Source organism: Ochotona princeps, chromosome 31, assembly GCF_030435755.1.
Source record: "Ochotona princeps isolate mOchPri1 chromosome 31, mOchPri1.hap1, whole genome shotgun sequence".
NCBI lineage: Eukaryota > Metazoa > Chordata > Mammalia > Lagomorpha > Ochotonidae > Ochotona > Ochotona princeps.
Window position 1 is genome coordinate 3,746,459 of NC_080862.1, and position 16,023 is coordinate 3,762,481.

Here is a 16,023-nt window from a genome sequence, read left to right on the forward strand (position 1 = left end):
CATTTCTGATGTATTAAACATGTTTTCAGGACCCTAGGTTGATTCAGATACAGTCATCAAACCTATGGGTGCTTTTTGGTCTAATAATGATGAAAACCAAAAACATGTATGTTGATTTGGGAAGATTCTGCATGCACACATAAGTGAATAGAATATCTTTCTGAACTACAGTTTCTATTGTTACTTTGACCCTTCATTCACGTACTTGTCCGAGGAGAAAGAACAGAGATAAGGATCACATCTCAGGCAGCCCTGAAATATCAATGGTGAGACCAACATTGCGAATTATCCCCTGAGTCATTTCTTAATTTCCCTGACATGCACAAAACCTCCCGGATCATCACGTGGATTCAGGGCTAGTCAGCAAAGAACAAAATCATGCTGTTTGTTGTAGAAGCAAAACTTCTCTGCCTCCTGGGATTCACTGTACAAGCCGCATCCCTTTTCTTGAACGTTTGATGCTGTCTCAGCTTCTGAAAGTTGATCCTTACATGGGTGATACACAAAGAACAAATAATTCTGCTTTCATTGTGGTAAAATTCAGAGTTGGATTTTCATTTACTTACTACTAGCTCTATTGTGAATGCAATTCTGCAAAATATTCTGGACCCAACGTTACCCCTCTGAAAACTGAAAATGTTAGTTTTAATCTGAGGTCATCGCAAAAGGTATCAGAACTCGATAGCACTTTTCTTCCTTGATTTCCTTTGTATTTGAGTCACCAGACAAAAACTGTGGATCTGAGATTAGCAGAATGTTGTACTGTTACTTCTCAGCAGCCTGTTTTGCTCTAGACACTAGGTTAAGCACTTGTCAACACTTTCAGTGATTTAGTTGGTATCAAGAAATAAATAGATATTATCGTCCACATTCTCCCGTGAGGAAGTTATGACACTGAGCAGAATGCGCCCACTGTCCCCTGCTCATTAGGAGTACACACCCAAAGTCAGGTATGTGGTGGCTTTGGTCCATGAAAGTGCAACATAAAATAAAGCAATGGACGTTAGTAATTAGCTACAGTTAAGACATGACATCTTCACTCTGCATGAAAAATCCCAGTTTCCAGCCATGTGCATATGAAATTTAACTTATGGCAGGAATGAGTAAATCATCATTTTGTCTCCCCATGCCTAAATATTCTGACCCATCATTGCAAAAATTCCTAATAAAATTAAGTGGATGAGAAGTGAAGAAATTGGCTGAACAGGCATATGAGAATCATATTTCTTACCTAAGAAAATTAATCAGATGTCAAAATTCAAGATGTAATTGAATGAATATCTTGATTAGAAATATATTCATGTAAATTACATTCATTCATGAATTACATTCATATCATATGCTTCCCAGTATAAACTTATTTCTTAAAAAGAATAAATATCTGGACATTTGTGCTTGGATTTCTTTTCTGTGTACTCATGATTCAAATTGCAGTAGCTCCAATCATGGCATTTCCTGTTCAGTAGTTTCTTTGGACTCTTTAGTGCTATGAACCATAAAAACTAGAATTCCAATATAACAAGTAGAACTACTTGTTATAAATTAGGCTTATTCCCATTCTTGTCTGTGCTGAAGAACCCGATTTGTGGTGCTATACCGTATTCTCTAAAGAACATCATAAATGGGAACTTCAGTGAGGACTCTTCCAAACGCTCTGCGTATAGATTGTGGAAGATTAAACATTGCTAAGTACTTCGGAAAACTGCCAGTTGGTTGCCCAGCTGTGTGCTGGACGAGGAGTGCACCAGAGGCCTTCCATTTTGACCTTGTTTACTGTAAATCGCCAATGACAACGCAAGATTTTACACAGAGGATGACGGCACCCTCATGGGCAGCCGTTTTGTCAAGAAAACTGGAAACTCTCATTCTTTTAAACCCTTTCTTACGCTATTCCGATCCTGCTATTTCTTCAGTTTACAGTTATATTTTCTGCCTCCCGTGAACGCATGTCACTTCTCCATGTTGAGACCAAGAGCGGCATTTGGCATTTGATTGTCCCAGACCTGAATCTCTGACCCCATTGTTTTTAGGATTTTGCCACTTTGATTTTGCTTTTTGGATTTGCTTGTGACTCTGCTTCCCCCGTTTTTTTTTGGTACAATGATTCTTGCCTTGTCTTTCCCCAGTCCGTTTCTGACCTGGAGAGACGTACAACATGTTATTGTCAGGACATCCCGTGCGGGACATTTGAACGCTAATGACTGGAAAACCAATGCTGCTGGTTTTAAGGGTGAGAACTTCTTTCGTATTCTGTCACAGGCAAAATATTTTTCTTTTTCCCCCATTTTAAACGGAGAGTAGGCACTAGAACCCTTCAAATGAATCTCTGTGTTGTGTGCTGACACACGAAGAACTTAATCCTTTGGTAAATTCAAGGCAGATTTTTTTTTTTCTTTTTAAAATTAGGACTACACATGAAAGGCAGATTTCTGTGGCTTCCCAAATTTTAGGTCAAATTTTTTAAAAGCTCAATCAACTCACGAGCATAGTCAGCCTATGGAACTCCTAAATCAGTTTACTATCTACTATCATTGGTCATCTGACTGGTCTTTGTAATAATATAAGTTTATAGTCATGGCAAAAATAAAAATAGAATATCCTCTTAGTCTATAGTAAATACTTCCTCTTAAATAATAATTGATATACATATATCATATATTTATGTATTTATGTATTATGTGTTATGCATCATTCCGTATATTCAGGGCTGTAAGTTGCTAAACTGCATTGTTTAAATTTTGACTTCAAGAGTTATTGTTTCACATAAACTAAACGTTCATATTAAACTTTATAATTTGAAGTCTTTGTGCAACTGCACACAGTATATTACAAGAATTGAATGCTTTTCCAATGAATGTTACAGATTATATTCCCTGCAAACTGTCTTTTTAGTAATAGGCTTCTTTGTTTTTTGTCACGGATAATATAAAGTATTGTAAAACAAAAGTAATCATAGAAAACAGATGTCCTAAAGTTTGGTATATTTACGTAAATTGCAAATGTCCTAAGCTTAATTCACTTATATTGAACCCAAGAATACATTTTTAGCATATACGCAGATCTAAACTTACTCCACAGTAATTTTAGAATCATTTTATATGCCAGAGATTGAAACCAACGTTGCAAAGCAAAGGCCATAGCAGCTGAATATTTGAGGTTCTGACCTTCAGATCATAAATAACATTCTCATTAATCCTAGACAAGTCATTTAACTTTGAAGGACTCTAACTGCCTCAACTGAAACATTTTGGAAGCTAAATAGTACTATCTTCATATGATACTAACATATCCTTAGAGAATTATGCCTCATGTGCAGATATTCAAGCCAAAATGCATATTTAAAAAATTATTTGCAAATAGCTTAGTGTAGACTCATGCTAAGCCAAAACCAATAAATATGACAGATAACCAGAGTCACGTAAGGATTTATTTGATTAGTATCACTTGACTCCAGTTGAAGAAAGAAGATGCCCCTGATTTTGAGTATTATCAAACACCTATGTGATGTATCACAGTTCTATGAATTTGTAATCTAAACAGCTGCAGGGACCTGTAGTAACCCCTTCCCTGAAGCCAAAATCAAGATACTTGACCCCAAAAATACAAGTGTATGGACGGCACTGAAATTATTTCCAATTTCAGTTATTCCAGAAAATCTAAGGCATAATTTGTCACATGAATGTTTCATTTTAGCTAGTTTTCACATGCTTCCAACCCCTACTGTTTTGTCCCTGGGGGATATGCAGGTTTGATAGAACCCATATATATCCTAGGCTAGTCCAAAGCTACAACATACTTCCTAGTAGAAGTTTCACAGGCTAAGGACATTGACCTTCATGAAGCTGAGGAACCAATTTTAACCCAAATATAAACGTCTTAGTTTTACTTATTCCTTTTTGGCAACTAAAAAGAGCAAATGGTTCTAATAAAAGTTCAGCTCTTTTGAAAACGTCTGTTGGTTTTGGAGAGGGGGAAACAGAGGATATAGACTAAATCATCAGACCCAAACGTGAATCTGAAGGAGGCTATACGCCACTTCTGGCAAGAAGTAAAGACTATTCACTAGTGCACGTGGCAATATTTAGGATAATATTTCACTTGTCTCTTCAATGGCTGCCAAGAGTAACAATTAAAGTTTACTTTTTCATAGATGAATTATCCTGAACAGGCTGGACTCCCAAGGGAATTGTTTTGTAATTTTGTTGATGGCAAGCCCCATATTTCATCTAAACATAATCATAATAAGATGAAATTTTTTAAGAGTTTTTTTTCCCCCTACTCTAAACATTACCATCCACTCCCAAGCGTCCTGCAAGTAAAACTGATTAAGGCAGAGACTAGGAACAGAAGCAGCATGCTTTGCGAAAATAGAGCACACAGGTCATCAGGGTAAAAAGTGGAGGGGATCTGACTTTTTATGAAACAAACACTGAAAGAACAAAAAAGAACTCATTCTTGGAAGAGATGCATGCCACGAGAGCTCAGTAAGAGCCTGTCCTTTAAGTTCTGCTGGCCTCCTTTTGCAGGCGTGCTAGTGAGACCTGACGAAGTTTCCCACCGACAGACGCATATGCCCATGAATGCTCACTCTGATGCCCCCAACTCGGGCCTAACACCGAGTGACCAGGATGCGTGACGTGAATGTGAAAATATCTGTGCTTCCCTAGACTCCCTGTTGGGCAACAAAGCCAACATTGTGCCCAAGTGCTGAGCAATTGCACTTGTTGGAACAGTGGCTTCTTAATATAAAAAACATGAGAGCAATTTCACCCATTGCTTGGTAGAGATCTGTTGCTAAAGGGGATGTTAAGTACGCCTTGTGAGAATTTTTTTTCATCAGGGTAAGTGTAAGTGACTAGAGCAGCAAACAACTCAAGTTTAGGATTTGGACATCAAGGTGACCTTGCCAGTTTAAGATATCACTGATAACTTCAGACAAGCCCAAGTTGCTTGAGAATCATCCATCCACTTCACATAATACTCTTCCATCCTTGGAGACAGAACTGATGTTATATGTCTTAGAATGAGCTAGTAGATACATTTGATTGGTGTCTAATTCAAGTTTTGAATGCAGATGCCCCGTAGTTACACACATAAGCTATGGTCCTCCAGGATGGAAGTGTTCTGTAGTCCCAAAGCGGAAGCAAAGTCCCACTGAATGGCATAGACAAGTTCGCAGACAGGCAGGGAGACTGGCCTTGAAATAGCATAGAATCTGACTCTGTGTTGTCTCATCTCTGGGCTTGCCTGAATCACACACTAGTCACAGAGAAGTTTCTTCTCCATTCTTTGTCCTCTGCTTAAAGTAACTGTTAATGACCTCATCCGTCATGAGAGCTGTTCACAATGAGGGAAGTCCCATGGATGAAGACATCAACATTGTTATGCTAATGTGCCTTAATTTTTCACAATTTTAATTGAACTAAGATTATCCTGTTGCTTCTTCAATAATAAGAATAATAACAATCTCTCAGAGCACAGTTGAAATTTCTTACAGCACCTTAAGTCTTTCAGAATAAACCCAGTCCAATGAGCAGATGCCTATGGAAGCTAATAACCTAATCTGATTTGCCACCTTCATCTTACAAATATCCGTAGCTAATTTTCAACACCTCTTGAGTTTGAGTCTCCTCTAGACATATTTTTTTTTAAAAAAAGTGGGGTAAATGTCATGTATCAATGAAAGAAGTATTATGCATGAGAACAGGAAATCAATTGTCTTAGACTAGATGCACAGATGTGGTATTATACCACCAAAAGACTGAATTCCATTATCTTGCTACTGACCAACATTTGCCAAACCAGGATAACTTTGGCATGAATCTGTTAGGATTTATTCCAGGAATATTTGTTTTGTCACATTATTCCTTCCCTTTCCCATAAAAAAAAAAAACTCTTTCTGTTTTGTTTAAAGAACAAATTGCTTCAATTCACACTCATATTTCTCATAATATGCAAATGAGCTATAGAGGTGAGGGGTTTTTGCTGCCCAGGTGATTTATTGCTTGACCTTGGTTTATGTCATCTTTGTATTAAGTCACTAACATTTCCTGAACTCTTTCAGTACAGGAGCCCAATATCTATTCACGTATACCCAGAAAGCACGAGGAAATGTCAGGGTATGCTTGATGCTGCTTCATCTGATATGCCATGTTATATGCTGTATCAGAAACAAAATTCACAACACACCATTTTGTTCTTTAATGTCAATCCCAGTGCTCCACTGAGACCTGTAAGGTGAAATTGTTGATGAACCTTCTCTCAGCATCTAAAATGTGCCCCAACCACAACCACAGAAAGCATCACACATAGTGAATTTCTATTGTCATGCCTCTTGGGTATTTTGACCTATTCTGCTTGGGCACAGAGCCATGGGAGTGTTTTGAATCCAAGTCTTCATTCTCATCCATGGCTCATATCATCTCCAGAAGCAGTTCACTCTATCTTACCTTCCTCGTACTGTTGTAATCTGAGAAAATTGCAAACCCATCACCCTCTACTCCCAGTAGTGCCTGAGCTACGCAGGTCCTCTGCCTGAATCCTCGTGCTTGGTTTGAATATGCAGCTGTCATGATTGAATGCATGAACATCCATGCTCTAGTTTTTTTCAAAGTGTTTGTATTTGGAATATATTACTGTCTACAGTTAAACTCTCTTAAATCTAGGAACAGGAATAGACGTCAGATAATAAATTAGGACCTTCTGTCATCTTTACTAGGCGAAAGAATGAAAAATATGTCATTGAAAATCAAAAAATGACAACTCAGTCAGCGAGTTTACCACGCCTTCCATTTCACTGCCCTCCCAGACTATGTAAGTCTCGTTTTTTCTACCAGCATGTTGCTGAATCTTCCCATCCCCACTGACTCTTTCTTTGACCACAACTAAACTACTAGATTTTTTTTTTATTTCTGTTTACCCACCATGGGGAAAACAATTGACAGTCTAACATGACTTCTTGGCCTTGGAGGCGTTAACTTTTAATAACCTTTATTACTTGATTTGCCATCATTTTATTTCCAATAGTAGCGTTGGTGATTTTAAGATGTTCCAATATATTTTTAATAGCTACCCATCTTGCTTTCGGTTTATAACACTTATTAAAAAAGAATTAGAAGTGCTGAAATCCAATAAAGCATGTCATGTGTTACATCAAAACAGAAGGTTTGGAAATGATTTTTGGGTGTATAAAATGATTTCTGATGTGTTACCGTTTGTAAGGATGAGTTTCACTTTAGTATTTCGCTGTGCAGATAATATTTCATTTTCACCAGCTAGCATGTCGATTCACTGTTGGTAGCTATGATAATAGCATATAATATACCTTAATTGATAATCTGCACATCAGGGTTTTGAACAAAGGTCAGAGGGAAATGTTATTCATCCGGTCAGTGTCAGGGGTGGGATTAGAATCAGGTGGTTAACTCCAGTTCTGATCCCATTTGCAAAAATAAGGTCACTAGAAAAGACAGACGGAGGTGAATACATTTGATTCTACCTAATAAAATTTGCTCCCTGGAAATGCCACGTGATTTTATTCTCAAGATGCTGTTTCATACCACTGTGGTCAGTGAACTCATATTCATTTCCTTGTTGATTGAAGAAAAACTTTTGTTTTTTTTTTCATGTATTGGCCAATTTATATGTGAACTTCTCTTCTACCTAATGAATAAGAAAGATAGAAGCCACACATAGAGACTCTACCTTCACATTCTTATCTGGTGGCTGACTAAAATATCCGATGTCTCATCATCACGGTCAATTCATGCCTATGAAATACATAAGGTGTAACAATTATTTCCACCCATGTAAAGTGTTGTTTTTTCCCAATCTGAACAGTAATATGAGATCAGTGAGTATGAATGGTATGAGATTGTTTGACTTTGGGAGATTTTTTTTTGTTATTATTATTATTGCTTTTCTGTTCCATAAAGTTTTAAATGCATGTGGTTTCATGCTTAAAATTCACCTTCAAATATATATTAAAGTGGTTTTACTTTTTGCCTGTAATGTCTGTTCCAAATCATATTAGTTAATAAAGAGATTTATATTTGAGAAATATTGTGATTTTCCAACAATTTTAGGAACCTAGTGACACTTTCTGTTTACTTTGAGGGAGCCAATTAAGATTGCCATACCTTTATTTTTGCAAGATGTGGATAGATAATATTAAACATAATGAGGGGACTGAGTTGAATGAAAAGTACTTTGAAAATGGAAATAACAAACATAAGAGGAGTGTTAAAATTATCTTTTGATCCATTACTGTTTTCTACTGCCAGAAATCAGGATGAAGATATGAAATTATGTTGTAAACTAGAGTATTATTGGTGACTGGAAATTCTTTAAACTACCTTGATTGCTAGAGACACGTATTTAAAGTAGAACTGAGCATTGAATCCAGTCATCCAATATAAGACACGGATATCCCTGTTTGCCTTTTAGCAAAAAATGCTGCATGTGAGAAAAAGTCGTTATTATTTTATGTAATCACTTGAAGAAACTCTAATTGCTAATTCTAATGAGGTTGTTTTTTCCCCCACAGTGTTTGTTTAAGATTCATTCATTTTAAAGGCAGAGTTAGAGAGAGAGAGAGAGAAATCTTCCGATCTGTTGATCCACCCACCACATGGTCATAACATCGGAGCTGGGCTGATCCGAAACCAGAAGCCAGGAGCTTCTTCCCAGTCTCTTACATGGGTGCAGGCACTTGAGTCATCCTACATTGCTCTTCCAGGCACATTAGCAGGAAGCTGGATCAGAAGTCGGGCAACCAAAACTCATAACCAAACTCCTGTGGGATGCAGGCATCACAGGCAGTAGCTTTATCCACTACACCACAGCTGTGTCCTACCCACCTACCGTTGGTTCTTCCTTCAGCACCTGATCTTGGCTATCCTTAATAGTAGTAAACTTTGATAGTTTGTTTTTACAATTGAGATCTTAGGCAAAGGTAAAAATCATGATATCCTAAGCTCAGTGATCACAGAAGGGGATCAACCACTGCCAGTGCTGCTTTACATCAAAGGTAGTGTGTTCTGATTGTAAGGTAAAGAATCGGATCTTTTTTGAAACACTGATAATTGGGTTCTAAGTAAAGTTAGAATTTAAAAGGCACAGTGTAATCTTATCAGACCACATGCTGTAAGTTTGGGAACCCAATGTTATTGGAAGCAGTGTATTCACTTGTTAGTTATTGCAGGGGTGGGGGATGCTCAGCCCACAGACCATAGAAGGCCCAGAAGACCATTGAGTGTGACCCTGCCCAAACAACCAAAGTAGGACTCAGTATACAGAAGGAAAATTTCTAAGTTGACAATTTTACATGGCCCTTGAATGATGTTAAAATCTCCAAACGTTCCTTGCAGAAAAAAGATGTTGCACCTCTGACTACTGTACCCCTTTGTCTGTATTTGCTGGAGGTTTGGCCATCGTAACTGGGGGAGGCAAGCAGGATGGGTGCTGAAGATGAGCAGGTGAAGTGTGATAAGGAATATAATTTTTAAAAAATTAAAATCTAAGCTACTGATTCATCAAGTTGAGTTCCATTTTATTTGGAAAACATTTTAGAGCCACTGTAGTGATTTGAGATAGTGAACCGGATAGTAGTAATGACTTTCAAGTCAACTAAGCTGACGTTTTATAGCCTAAGCTGATTGTGTGAATCCATTGGTCCATGTCTTAGAAAACGACATGTACAAATACAAAACAAATTGGCGTGTTAGAACAAGGTAGGCTACTCACATAGCAGGATGATGAAAATTCTGTTGCAATGTTCATTTTATATTATCCTAGTATGCGGTTGTGTATTGTGACCTTAAGCACGGTGACATTCAGCAAATAAAAAAAAATTATCATCTCTTGGCCTCCTTCTAAATGAGGAAAGTTACAGAATTGAATATATATATATATATATTTTTTTTCTCATTCCTGCTAGATTCTTTAAAAAGAAAGAAATGCTTTTTAAAATGACTCTTTCATAATCCCAGGGCAAACAGTGTGGTGATTAGATTGCTTCTGGAAAAATGTCAGGCTGGAAATGGTGCTTTGAGAAGCTTCCACTAACTCCCTTTGGCTAGTCTTTAAGCACTTCTTTTCATGGTGATCTTCAGGCAACCACGTAACTTCCAGGGTTTGAATTGCCTCTTCGCAGGGAGTTGTGGTCTTTGTATTTGCCATGAGACTTGTAAGAATTGAAGAAACCGAGCACTGTGATTCAGGCTGGCATCTTGAGTTGCTGTAAGACTGTCACGCAGGCAGAAGGACAAGGACATTTAGAATTTATCATGAATTTTCCCCGTTCCAGTTTTACATGAATTATTATTTTTCCTCAGCCATGGAGTTAACTTGGATCTTAGAAACCTAAAATGCCCATTAGATTCCAGCCACTTGTCTCTGAAGAATCCAAACAGAGAGATTAAAATTTGAGAGCTGTGGGCATTTCCCAGGCCTGTTGTAGTTCATTATCCAGGCTGATAGCCACACAAGAGAGCCAGACCAATGGGTACAGTGGGCACTGAAACCCACTCAAAGCCGACCTTACAGTAAGTGGTCCTGTCCCTTCATTCACGTAGATCTCACCTAGGCAGCCCTATGCTGTGGCATTCAAAAGCACTTTGAAAATGTATCTCAAAAGTGGTCATTAGGCCGAGTGGCAAACACGCCACAGAATGTGCAGTTTAAACACTGCCTCTGTTTCTTATTCCAGCCATCCACGCAAGGGACCTAGTTTGGCTCCCTGACGGCCGGCTTCGTTCTAGCTGGCCCCAGCTATTGTGTTCATCCTGGAAAGGGATGAGAGAGCTCTGTACATCTGTCTCTGTTTCTACCTCTTAACATCTTTTAATTTGTAAAAAAAAAAAAAAAAAAAAAAACGTGTTTTAGATACAGTTTTATTCATTTTGACTTTCACTTATTGAAATGTCAGTCGTGACATTCACGAAACAATTCCTTCATGGTGTTACTAAAACCAAAATGAAGTTTCCAGTATCTTCCAGCCCTTTAGACAAAATTTGAAGTAAAATCTCAGAATTTTGAGTAAATGCTAAATATAAATTTATTCCTTTCATATTCTTATATACATATGTGCTTTTGTGATGAAAAATGATAAAAACTTTCTGAATTCCAAGGTATCTTTCTTTGGTTTGGGTCCCAGAGAACATTCCTATTTTAGGTGAAGGGGCCTGCCAGTGTTTACATGCACAAGATACGGAAACACAGAACTTTAAATGTGAAAGGGAAAAGCTGAGACTGAGGTGAACAGAAGAACTGGTTGAGGTCTGTACTCCAACGTCTGTGTCCCTTATAAGATCACAGCAACACTTCCTTGGCCCTGGTTTGGGACAGAGGGCTATAGATCGCAGTGACCACCATGGGAGTGCTATGAGCGGACGCTGTGAAAACTAATCCCAGAGCAGTAGGAAGGTTTAAGTAAAACGAAGGAAAAGGGCCTTCCATTTTCTGAAAATGAGATTGCAGTAAAGATGCCCTTTGCCTGTCCTTTTCCACTGTCCACGAGAGAAGCCAGATCCAAAGATTCCGGAAAAAAATTCTGAAAATTAATGCTGTACCAATCTTATGCAAGGCTGGCTGTTCTGCTCCATGGAGTAGGGTTCAGACGCACCGGGATCCAGCTGGGCACATCTGCAGTGAAGTAAACAGATCCAGACTTTATTTTCTTCGAATTTCATCTCCTTACACAGGTTCACATCTTGCTTAGCCTTCGGCATTTCGAAGCAATTAAACCTCTATCACACATTGCAGTAATGGTTTCAACAGGCTTCATTTTATGGTGTTACACCGGGAGGAAGGGTACATCCTGAAATTTCCAGAGCCATTCATGGAAAAGCTTAAAAAGGGGCATTGTGATCACTGCTGGATAGTAACAAGTGGGAACTTGCTCTTTGGCACCAATATTCTTCCATCTGTGCATGCCTGGTTAACTCTAATAAAAATCTGGCCCAAGCATGAGTATAAAATCAACTGTCTTTTCCATATTAATATCTTCACACTCAGGAAAAATCCCTGGTAGGAATGACTGCAGAAGGACATTTCTCAGGGAGAACAGAAGAAAGTGTTATGGGCCAGATGTTCAACTCTTCTTCTAAGCCCCACGTTTTTCTTTTTCTGCACATGATATTTTAATGAGTTTTGAAGCTATTTTGAAGAAGAGCATAGTTTTTATGCACTTGACTTTCAAAAGGCAAAGGAGTTTATGTCAATAACATCCCCAAGTGTTTTGTCCCCGCCATTTTCCTGGGGGTATCCTGACACTTATGATTGGCTTGACTGCCTAATTAAAAATATTGCGTGGCTTACAAACATCAGGAATCCATATATGCAGTACATTTAGTGGAAAGAAATGTCCCTTCACCAAAAGACTGGGAACAAATTCTTCTAATGTTAATGCGATTTATTTTCTTCAGCTACAGAATGTGACTGGTATTATCTTGCGGATAGGATTGTTATGGAGATTTCATTAGCTAGTATGTAATAAGATACATATGTAAGATAATTTTATCTCCTGAAAGGAAAACTGTAGAGCTGTAAGATTAGGAAATAGATATTTCAGTGCATTTCTTTTGATGTCTTTGTGTGCTAACCACGATTTTCTAATCTCAATTCAATCATTCAATCAAATTCTGATTCTACCCGAAAAGTGCATAGTTTGACACTTTAAACAATGGTATTCAAAAAATAACTGTCTAAAGCTGGGCCAAGTGCAATGGCTCAGTGGCGAGATCCTCACCTTGCATTTGCCAGGATCCCATAGAGGGGTCTGTTTGGATTCTGACTGCTCCACTTCCCAACCAGCTCCCTGCTTGTGGCCTGGGAAGGCAGTAGAAGGCCTAAAGCCTTGGAACCCTGTACCCACGTGGAAGCTTCTGGCTCAGTTCTAGCCATTGCAACCACTTGGCGAGAGAACCAGCAGACAGAAGATTTTTCTTTCTGTCTCTCCTTCTCTCCGTAAATCCGATATGCCTTTCCAATAAAAATAAACAGCTCTTTTTAAAATATTTATTTATTTTTATTAGACAGGCAGATATACAGAGAGAAGGAGAGACAGAGAGGAAGATCTTCCATCTGATGGTTCACTCCCCAAGCGGCCACAACGACTGGAGCTGTGCCAAAACCAGAAGCCCAGTGCCTCTTCCGGGTCTCCCACATGGGTACAGGGTCCCAAGGCTTTGGGCTGTCCTCAACTGCTTTCCCAGGCCACAAGCAGGGAGCTGGATGGGAAGCAGGGTGGCAGGGATTAGAACTGGCCCCTACATGGGATCCCGACCCATTCAAGGCAAAGACTTTAGCCACTAGGTTATTGCATCAGGCCCAAATAAATAAATCATCTTTAGAAGAAGTATCTAAAGCATCTGTACTTGAAGTGAGAGAGAGAATGCATCCATGGGTTAATGGAAAGAATGATGTCTTCTTTAAATGCTTTTATAACAATAACAAAATGTTTGGGATAATCATCATGAAGAAGGTATTAACACCCTCTGCTGACTCTTATTCTTGTGCTCCTGGCAGTGTGGGGTGTGCAGTGTGGTGGCATTTAGGAATCTTGTCTGGCTGGTCTCTGCTCTGTCCCTAGGAAGTGGATGGTAGCCTTATTAACCATACTTTCTAGAAGAGAAACAGTCCTCAAAGTGTAGGTCCTGGACTAACAATTTAAGCATCACTTGAAAAGTTGCAAGAAATGCAAATTATAGGATATATCTCAAATTACTCAGTCAGAAGCCCTGAGCTTCCTGTGCCTGACAAGTCCTAGTTGATTCTGGTACACGTGCTAGCTTGTAAACCACTGACCCAGGTTATTCTCTCCGTAGAATGAATTAGCTTCTCTTTTTTGCACTTGAATGATGCTAATGAAATGCAGTCCTTAGGATAAAATGAAAAAATCATGTGTGTTTTTTTTTTTGAAGTTTGGATGAAGAATTTTTGAAAGGGACTCAAAAATATCTCATCTCTCACCTGTTACTCAATCATTTTCTCTCACCCAACCACACATCTTTCCTTTCTGTCTGTTGGGCCATAACCCTCTGTTGGCAAATGTTTGTTTTTTCCCAGAGGAAAAAAAATTCCATTTCTCTGCTGCCTTAGTTCCGTCCCTTATGTTACAGCAAAAAAGTTTTCTAATAGTAGTTCAATTAGTTGCCTTCAGTTCCTCCTGTAATCCCTTGCAATCTTGTTTTTAGTTCCACCTCTGCAGTGAAATTTTTCTTGCAGTCTTTCACCTATCTCTTGCTGGTCTTCTTTTTTTTAAGATTTATTGATTTTTATTACAAAGTCAGATATACAGAGAGGAGGAGAGATAGAGAGGAAGATCTTCTGTCCGATGCTTCACTCCCCAAGTGAGCCGCAACGGCCGGTGCTGTGCCGATCCAGAGCCAGGAGCCAGGAACCTCCTCCAGCTCTCCCACATGGGTGCAGGATCCCAAAGCATTTGGGCCGTCCTCCATTGCTTTCCCAGGCCACAGGCAGGGAGCTGGATGGGAAGTGGAGCTGCTGGTATTAGAACCGGCGCCCATATGGGATCCTGGCGTGTTCAAAGCAAGGACTTTAGCCGCTAGGCTACCGTCTCGTGCCCATTGCTGGTCATCTTGATCCATCTGTTCAGATCACTCTTTCCTTGATCCTTGTGAAATTAAGACATAACTTTTGTCTTCTGTTTGATACCTTTCCTAATTCCTTTTGCCATTGCTTTAGCCACAACCATGCTGAAAGGTTAGTTGCCTCTAGTTAATTTCACTGAGACTGTCTTCTCCTTCCTGGTGATTTTCAGCTCAACTTCTTCAATACTGACTTCATGTTTTGCTGATATAGCATCTCTGAACAACACTTGGAACTTCCAGAATGGGCGTGGGGCACATGTGCTCTGGCATCACCTGAGTTCAAGTGCTGTACCAGTTCCTGGGAGGCAGCAGTCCTCACACCCCGCCACCTGCCCACATCCCTGTAAGACACCTTAACTGAGACCCTGGCTCCTATCTCTGTCCTGGTCTAGTCCTTGCCTTGGCAGGCATTGCAGTATGATCTATCAGCTAGAAGATTTTCTATCTCCCTTCCAAAGAAAGAAAACAAAATTTAGTGACTCAAATTGAAAGACACAATCCATCAATCAACGAAGCAAATTTCCTCAAAGCTTACTTCTGTTATCTTCAGGGGTACTCTTCTTCAACCTGATCACTTTGATTCCTCTTACCCTACAATCACCTGTGTTGAATCAGTTATGGAATTGTCTTGTTCTTCTATTATTCTGATCATTTGTATTATTTATTATTTCCATAATCTAGTGTATGGCTCCAAGCTTGTTTCATTGCAGACCCAAGATCTCTGCTCAGGTCTGCCGCGCTTGGAATGGCAAATAACCAATGCCAAATCATTTGTTCTATGGCATCAATTATATCTCATCATTTCCTTGGTCATCGAATACTCACTGCCTCCGGATTACTCCAACCATGTGTTCCAAGTCGAGAGTTTCTGTGTGGGAGCTACTATGCCAAATATCCTGGTCTCATTACTTCTCTTTGTGAATCCAAATCTTAAAGAATCCAGGACCATCTCACATCTTCTTTATCAGACAATATCAGTTCTTTTTCGTGGCCACCTTTTCTGAAATTTTACAGAAATATTCTTTTGTTTGTCTTTTTAAGCTTTGAAATTATTGAGTGTCATGAAAAAGGAATGTTCATGAGAAATCTAATCTAGTACTTGAAACTTAGGAAGGTAAGTGATGGCGTTCTTCCTAGTGAGATGCTGACATTCCTGGTACATGGAATAGTGTATGATTTACAGTCATTACCTGCAGTAGTGCCCGGCACCAGGCCAGGAGAGCCAATGCCTATGTGATGCGTGAAATACAAAAAAAATCTTTGTAACGCTGCTGTCTCACCTGAAACAAGCAGCAATTTCATGTATCCATTCTGCTCTTTTGTCAGCATTTAAGGAAACGGACACATTGCATGAAGCTTTATCTAAAATAATGGGTGAGTCAGCCACAAAAGGGGGATTTCAGCTGCAGGA

The 16,023-nt window shown here is 39.1% G+C and overlaps 1 protein-coding gene across 3 annotated transcripts in view; it reads left to right on the forward strand.

Annotated features, from left to right (window-relative positions):
• PCSK5 (proprotein convertase subtilisin/kexin type 5) overlaps positions 1 to 16,023 on the forward strand; it is a 327,170-nt gene that overhangs the window by 175,213 nt on the left and 135,934 nt on the right. For 2 of the 3 annotated variants that reach the window (XM_004591776.2, XM_004591777.3), the window contains exon 10: positions 2,127 to 2,230. In XM_004591776.2, the coding sequence (XP_004591833.2) occupies positions 2,127 to 2,230 (104 nt within the window). Of the gene's footprint in view, positions 1 to 2,126; positions 2,231 to 6,718; positions 6,814 to 16,023 lie in introns of all 3 variants that reach the window. The other variant, XR_009244439.1, reaches the window with a different exon arrangement.